At 33.6% G+C, this 8740-nt stretch overlaps 1 protein-coding gene across 1 annotated transcript; it reads right to left on the bottom strand.

Moving 5' to 3' along the window:
- Positions 1-1083: 1083 nt before the first annotated feature.
- Positions 1084-4446, bottom strand: LOC116110957 (RPM1-interacting protein 4-like). Its single transcript, XM_031397175.1, has 4 exons — positions 4293-4446; positions 2329-2907; positions 1421-1612; positions 1084-1255 (listed from the first exon to the last, which is right to left on the bottom strand). The coding sequence occupies exons 1-4, from the start codon at positions 4296-4298 to the stop codon at positions 1226-1228; spliced, it is 807 nt and encodes a 268-aa protein (XP_031253035.1). The 5' UTR covers positions 4299-4446; the 3' UTR covers positions 1084-1225.
- Positions 4447-8740: the final 4294 nt, after the last annotated feature.

Here is an 8740-nt window from a genome sequence, read left to right as displayed (position 1 = left end):
TTTCTCAATTACCTTGGGTTTCTTTGGCCACGAACTGGGCATATCCTGGAGGCAATCCAGGATATTTTTTCTGCAAACTAGCCACAAACTGATCCAAAACATCCTGACCACCCATGGTCAATTTGAATCAGGTCTCAACTCAGTTGTAAAGTCTGACTCTTTATATGGTGTAGGATCTGGATCCGGCTGGGATTCGCCGTACCAGTAAGGAATTACCGCCTCAACCTTTTCCAATCACTTATTCCGAAGCTCTAGCTCAGAGACTTCAATGGTGGAAATCCGACAAATAAAACACAAAATCTTTGTGCACCCTTGACTAAAAGCCTTTTGAATAACATCCAAAACTCGCTTTACACCTAGCCAAGTCAAATATTCTTCTCGAATATTTGGATTGCCGTTACAGAGGTCCAACACAATTCGTTTCACCTCTTGTTCAGTATATCCTTCAATAGGCCACACTTGTTCGATGTCACTCAGCACCAGAGACATCTCCTATTTTACCGGCTTAGTAAAATAGTTAGAACACGTTCCAGTGTTTTGACCTTTTGAAGTACAGAATTAACCTTTTCAATCTGATTCCTGATCTGGGTTAATTCTTCATTTAGAGCAAATATACGATACACCGTATAATTCACTCTCCTGTCTAAGTTTTCAAGCTTCTGGGTTAAAAGCTCTAACTTATCTATAACAATATTTAACAAACCGATCTCCAGTTTTCCCTCGAGACCATGATCGGGATTAATGTCATTAATTCTAAAATTAAACTTAATTTAATTGAAAAGATATACATATTGATCCAGATAAATTTGTAAGGTTTAGACAATAGGGGCCTGACGAGGCAATTGGCTCTTTAATGGCTAATTATGGGCTTATAAGTAGCAGTCATAAATTCAATTCTTCATTTCATTTTTATCCAAAAGAGAATGTTTTTTATGCACTACTTTTTTCTTGACTGACCATGTATTAAAATTTGTTGCTCAGTCTGGTCTTGTAAACTTTGAAACATTTGGAATTCATTGTTATGAACATCTTTTTTCCCTGTAAAATTATAAGCCAATACATAAATATATAACATCGCCAGAAGCAACTAAATTATATACAGGAAGACTTAATAAAATAAATTATTCCTTTCAAACATTATGTAAAAATATACATGACTCAGGTCCTGTTGATTTATGTATATATTTCCTATGCACTATGTTCATCCAGGAAAGAGAAACACATCTCACTTGCTCCATGGAAAGCACCAACACCTCTGTAAAGCCAGTGACAGAAATATCAGAATATCAAGCCAAACAACAAACTAAATGATTAGGTAATTAATTTATGATGCCTTTTGCTTCCCCAGAAATGGCCAAGACATGCATCATTGAAGCTTTGAGGGATTACAATTGATTCATTAACAGATATTGCTACATACCTTGGGTGTCTTGTTGTCATGCCGCTTCCGAACTCTGGAGGAAGAGTTTTGGGTTGCGGCAACTGGTTCCATTCCATTTCCATTCAGCTTCTCTTTTCTCACTTTGTCGAAGGCGTGAGTGAATCCATCTGCTGATGCGGGATTGGACTCATCCCAATCACCAAATTTTGGAACCGCAGCACTGTGATTGGGCTGCCATAAGAATTGTAACATCATTAAACTTGATAATATATATCAATGTGGCACAATGCAACCTCTTCTAACCCACCCACTTTCCATAAAATCGGTTAATAATTTGAACAAAGTATTTTAGTCTTTTTAAAAAAATGAGTATTGCACTTTTAACAGGTAAAGTATAGAGATGACAATAAAAAGAACTAGAAAAGCAGAGAGAACAAGAACTGCCAAAGTTCCAATTATTTCCAGAATATCAAAATGCAGAAATTTTGCTACAGCGAAAAGGACCCCAGCTGTATCAAATTGGACTCAACAAAAATATTTTCTCCTACTTTCTAGGTGATGTTTGCCAATAAATAAGCAGAAAAGCTAATATCAATTTTCTGAATGCATTTGAAGAAAGTATATGTACCATTGTATTAGTACTAAGGACTACTTTACAATTCCAGTAATCCAGACTTCTACCAGTTCTTAAACAGAAACCCATTCTTTTTCTTGGAAGCACGTTTATGAGAACAGAAAACAGAAAAAACCGCAAACCCCATTCCATGTATTCGTAATTTTAACTCTGAGTTTGCAGCCTTTAATCTCAGCTTAACTGACTAATGTTTGAAACTATTCCTCAACATTGTGAAGAGATCATCTTATAAAATGCTTATGTGCAAAATGTAGTAAGTGTTAATGCAAATTTAAGAATGTTGTTGACAAGAAATCAAAGGGAAGAAAATTACAGTGTCATTTCCTCGAGTAACTGATCTCATCTGGGATCTTCCAGGATTTAAGGGAGCTAAGTTGTTGCTACCTTCTGTTGAACTCTTTCTTGGCCACAAGGGAGAAGATATTCCACTGCCTTTGCCTCCAACCCTTGCTTGGTGATTTTTGGCTAAGGCCAAGTGTTCAATTCTGTGATCAGACCCTACATTCTGCCGTGTGGCCTTTTTAGGGCTATCATTGGAGCTTACGCTGCCATCACGGTGAAGAGGTAAGCCACTGGCATCTTTCCGGTTTGCAGGGTCATGGTGTAGCAGAGATTCAGATGGCCTCCGTAGATCACCATCCTCTCGGCTTGAGCTCTGCACATGCTTTTTCCTTAGTGCCTCTTGCCCCTTTTGTGATCCTGATTTGATCTCCATCTGGAAAGGAGGAGCTTGAACTGGAGACAGATTATCAGAAGACATATCCAGATTTCCTCTAGTATTATTTGAATTTTTCTTCACACTTCTATTACTCCTTGCCTTCTCAAAATAGGCTGTGTAAGGGACATTGTCTGCATTTTCCCAATTGCCAAACTTGGGCACTTGTGAACGTTGCTACAAAAAATCAAAGAATAGAAAAGTTGAAGATAAACAAACAAGGGCAGTATCAGTTGAATCATCACACAGGGTGATTTGTAACAAAAACCAGTAAATTCAAGAATCATTATTCTTGTTTTTGAAGATTTAAGGAAAATAAATTTTCAACAAAGCTAATATTGATGACCAAGTGGAATAAAAAGTGAATATTTTGCTCTCAGCATTCTGGAAAGTCATTTCCAGAGATAAGTCTAGATTTATATAATTTCTTCGCATCATAGACCTGCATTGTTGCCAAAAGTAAGTTCTGTAGCAGTGATAACATTCTCATTAGCAAGCATTTTATGCTCTTTTTCACTGATTTATTGTTCTTTAAAGACAAACTGAACCATAGTGAAATCATTAACAACAAACCGTAATGTTCATAATAGCACAGTGTGCAGATCCATACATACTTAAGCACTAAAGGTACAACCAGGCATTAAGAACTTAATCTGGGTAATCAGAAACTTTGGCATGCATCCGCTGAGACAAAGTGAAAAGTTACCAAACCAAGGTCAGGTTCTTCTCCTGGAATGACCGTAATCATTTCAGGTTTAAGGTTGGTTTGCCCTGCCTTCTTGTAATCTATTGGAAATGAAGGTATCCACGAACCAGTAATGCGTATGAATTAATTGAATCCAAAAACTATGCAAAATCACATTAAGAGTACTCTTTTCAAAGAATATGCCAAATGTGTTCTAAGCATGCCATCATATCTCAATTAAGCCAGCTTTCCTCTTCTCAAGCAGAACACAAACAAAACAAAAAACTATTACATCGTGGTAATGTAGTCTGTTAGAATTTTATTAAGTTCAACCAATAAAAATATGGTACAACTCATTTTCTATGATATTAGATTATGGTATAGCTAAAATCATCCTCCATTATTTTCCCTATATATAAAATTCAAATAATTTGGATAATCAGATCTATTAAAAGCCTATATGTTGATCGGATCATATTCACCACACAGCATACAGCCGTGTTCCAGTGCCCATATAAATCATTAAAATAATTTGTGATTCAAAAGGAAAACTAAAATAAAATCCATTCATACATGCTCAAACAGAGCAAAAATCACTAAACAACATATATGCAAGAGCTAAAACCCAGAAGCTAAATAATCATAACTTTAATATTAAAGTTCATAAAAGGACAAACGAAGAGGACCAAAACTAAATCTTGACACCAAATTAAACATACTAAACTGATATAAAAACCAAAGCATAGTAGACACAGTATTGCATTATTATTTAACAAAACAGAAAGCAGAACATGTAGAAAAGGCAGACCCATCTCATAGTTCTGATATAAATGCGGAAAATATAGACATAAAGATGAAGTAAGAGAAGAGAACTCACTGCCATTAATGTTAAAACACAGCTTCGTTAAACAACCACCAAAATGGAAAAAGAAGTTGTATTGTTTTATCAGACCAATTCAAGTATAGTTGGAAAGTTTCTTCACAAATGCCAACGACCAAACCGTCACAAAAGCAACTCAAAAAGACAATACACTTATGTAATAAATCAATAACACATTAAACAACGACTTTGACTTCTTCAGGTCTTCTCACTTCTCACGCTGTTTCTTCTTCTTCTTCTTCTTCTTCTTTTCTTTTTTTATATCACGCCATGTTGTTTAAGATTTCAAGTTGCAGAGAAATGAATTGTTTTTTATTTTAATTTTTATAATGTACAAAAGATAAGGATAAACTGTAAAAATTCTGAACTTAAAATTTGAGGGAAAAAAAATCCCCCTATCTTTAGTTTATTTATTTTAATTTAGCATTAAAAATATATAATTTAATTTTCAAGTTAAGATCATTTAATAAAGTAATATTATTTTATTTGTTTATTTAGTTATTTCCATTTTTTTAAGTAGTAAAAAAATTAACTTCAAAATCAAGTAAAAAGTCATTGCTACTTATTGTATACGCTATTAAATTAATGTGAAAACAAATTTTCTAATTTAATATGCACCATTTCTTACTCATTGATGTTTATGTTTTATTTTCCTCTTGTTGTGGGTCCAAAGTATATGATTTTGACTTTGCAAAATCATTCTTCTAAATTAATTTTATACATTATTAATATCATCATTCATTGAACTTATAAATAATGCATCATTGGGTGGTCTAATGGCAAAAGAGCAAAAGAGTCTAATATGGTTCTCAAGTGCGAATGACCCCAAGCACTAATAGGGGTGACAATTGAGGAGATTTACTCGATCTTTTACTTCAGGACCTTAGAAAATTAGTTAAGGTGTACGCAAGTTGGGTCGGATACCCACAGTCACCAAAAATAAAAAAATATATAATTAAAAATTAAATTATACGTTTCCTTGTTTACATGATCAAAAAATATTTTTTTGGTTTATGAAATTTTGCATATGAATCCAAACATAGGAAGCTCTTAGGGTCAGCTTTGGAGTTTCATGGTAGCGGTTATGAGGGTAAACTACCGTAGAGGTTTTGAGGGTAAACCATCGTAGTGATTTTGAGAGGGTTTTAGTAACGGTTTTTAAAACACCCAACCTGTGCTTGGGAGTTTATTTTCCAGCGGTTCTGACAGTTTTTTTAAAATGATAAATTTATATATATGCCCATAAAAATACCCTAACTCTAACTAGTATTTGAGAGTTTTATTTTTTTAATTACAAGGTAAGAGTTCTTTATTTGCTTTTTACTTATTAGTATTTTATAACTTTAAATGTGATAAAGTCTCCTTATCCTTCTTCGCCACTCTTTGTAGCATCTGGAATGATTGAAAAACTGTAGCTCCATTTTTCCAAGAAAGCATCTAGAAATGAGATTTTAATAATTTTTTTTTATGATTGCTTAAAATTATTTTATATTTAATATGGTTAGAGACGTACATAATATGGTTAAATTTTTTTTTGATATAATTGGGATATTTTTATAGTGGATAGGGTATTTGTGGAATAAAATTTTTAAACCAACCAAAATACCTCGATTTGGAGTGTTTTATAAACCCCTGAAAAATACACTACACTGGTTCTAAGGGGTTTTTGAGCCAGTCAAAACTAGTGCATAAAAAATCTGGCAAGTAATGATTTTAAAACACCTCAAAACTAGTCTAATCCCTCAAAACCATTGGAAAAAAAACCGTCACGCAAACCCTTATATATTTACTTATTAAAATGAAAAGTTCTGGCTCTAAGCAAAGTCCTAGCCAAATAGTTACACCCACGGTAACGTTTAAATTTAATTTATGGGATGTTAAATAATTCTGATTTATGAAAATGATTGTGGGTTTTTGAGTTAAAAATATAGGAAATATGAAAACATTTTTTCAATTGCTTTGCAAATTCCCTGGGTTTGTTTCTCAATACCTGAAATACTTCTGCCATTGTTTGATGTTTTTATTAATATGTTTTGCATAGAGGAACACACTGCTTGTGAAGAGGTAAAGCTTTAACTTGTATTTAAGTTTTTATTTTTTTCTCTTTAATTTTACCAAGGTTTCAAAACCCGACCCCGGGGGTGACCCATTCAGGCAACCGGGTAATGGGTTAACCGGTTTAACCAATGTTTGACAAGTTTAAAATCTAGCAAACACACCCCTAATAAGTACCATCAGTCCCTATAGGTTTGAAATCTAGCAAACACAACCCCTGGCCAAATCAAATCGATGATCGACTGGGAGAGCAGCGATGACACACCAAAGAGGGTAGATCAGGTGATGGGGAGGATGAATCGGCAGTTGGCAAGTTAAGGCATCACCAGAAAGTGGCAGATCGGTGGTGGAAGTCAAACGGTTGCTATGACTTTTTTTGGTAAGATGATTGTGGATCTTCGTGAACGACGGAAAGGGAGCTTGGGAGAAGGTAGATTGGTGGTTGAGGAGGCTTATTGATGTCGGCAAAGGCACGATCGACGCCGGGAAATGGAAGAAAAAATTTTGGACAACGAAACATTGCGCGACGGCGGGAGATGAAGTGTCACGGCCCCGGAGAAAGTCAAAAGGTGATTTCCGACAACAAGAGAAGGTGGAAGGTCACCGGAAAAGGGGAGGTCATTGCCGATTTGCATTTGGCTAGAGGGTGTATTTGCTAAATTTCAAACATTCAGGGACTCATGATTAATCAGGGGTGTATTTGATAGATTTTAAACTTGGAATAGTTGAAAGGGTAACTTGACATGGAGAAGGCCCTGGGTCCCGGTTCAATAGGCCGAGCCGGTCCGGGTTTTAAAACCATGAATTTTATTATTCTATATATTTATTTCAGTAACTTGAATGTTGGTAGTTGATACACAAAATTGTTTTTTTGTTCGATTAATTATAACAATAAAATTTAAAGTTTGAATCGTAATCAAGTTTAATTATAAATTATTTAAGAAAATCGCTAGACAATGTTGAATGAATAAATCATAGTGTAATAAAAGACAATGCATTTAAATTAATGATACAGCTTGTTATTTATTTGCTTGAAAGTTGGTGATGACAGTCTTCACTTCCCTCTGGGCAAAGATATCGATATTGAAATGGAGAACTTAACCTCATTTTTTTTTTTTTTTTAATTTTTTAAGGTAATCTATAAGTATTTTTCATTTATAAAATATGTATATATGTACATCTAGTAAAGATGGAGACTTTTACTCTTCAAAATTATAACGAACTTTAAACCTTGATATGTTTTTGAAGTTGTAACCTCTGATACTTAGAAGAGTAAAATTCAAGTCCATGATACTTTAAAGGGTAAAAATTCATGTGGTATGAATTTAAATTAATAGTTTCACCGAAAATAAAAAACTCTATTGATTGAATAATTTTCCAATGCATCGAACCACCCAATGAGGTTGTGTCATATCATCGTGTGTGTAGGACATATGCTCCCTTATTAGGTGATTGTAAGTGCTTTGGATACACGAGAGAATTGTTCCTCTCGATATATAAATGAAATTAATCATCTAATTTTGTAACAAAAATTCAATTATTTTCCAATTATCATCAATAGAAATTTGGATATACAAACAATTGGCATGAGAGATTTATAGGGATAAATTATTAAAATTGATGTAATTAAAGATTTAAAAAATATTGTATCGGATCTATTGGATTATTTTAAAAAAATCATTAAACCAAGTCTATCATTAATTCTATTTTTAAATTTCCAATACACGAAAAGCAAGATATGAGTAAAACGTTCATAGTTATTAAAGGTGAAAAAATAACCCGTCTGGCCCGGCCCACCGCGGGTTGTGGAACCTCTTGGCCAAAAAGGCTAGCCCAGCCTGGCCTGCGCCCATAATTTTTTTAATTTTAATTTTTAATTTGTTTTCTTTTGTGTAATTGTTTTTAGTTAACTTTTCAAATATCAATAATTAAATTAAATTAATTTTTTTGTTGACATTTCAAATATTAATCAATTTTAATACAATGAAATTGTAGTATAAAAAAAATTAGATTTATTCATTTATCAAAAAATAAAACAAGAAACAAGAAATAAGAAATTATAACAATTATTGCCTCGTTAAAAACCTTACCAAGAAAAATCCAATTGGGACAAAAACTTGGTAAGGAAAAAAGAGTGCAATAATAGACAATTAATTTACAAATTACAATTTACAAAACAACTAATTTGGGGGTTGACTAGGACCTCCCTCATCCGTATCATCTATTTTGTCCTCATTCGTATCATCTATATTACAAAATTGAAATGATTCTATCAAAGTATCGTCGACAACCTCGTATTGATTCTGATGGTGCGACCGTTCCCAATCTCGAAGACGTGTGAGGATTTTAATCTTTTTTAGTGAAAGTTTAGTCCTCATTTCCTCTAAAAT

Source organism: Pistacia vera, unplaced genomic scaffold, assembly GCF_008641045.1.
Source record: "Pistacia vera cultivar Batoury unplaced genomic scaffold, PisVer_v2 Contig620, whole genome shotgun sequence".
NCBI lineage: Eukaryota > Viridiplantae > Streptophyta > Magnoliopsida > Sapindales > Anacardiaceae > Pistacia > Pistacia vera.
This window is presented reverse-complemented; position numbering and strand designations above follow the sequence as displayed.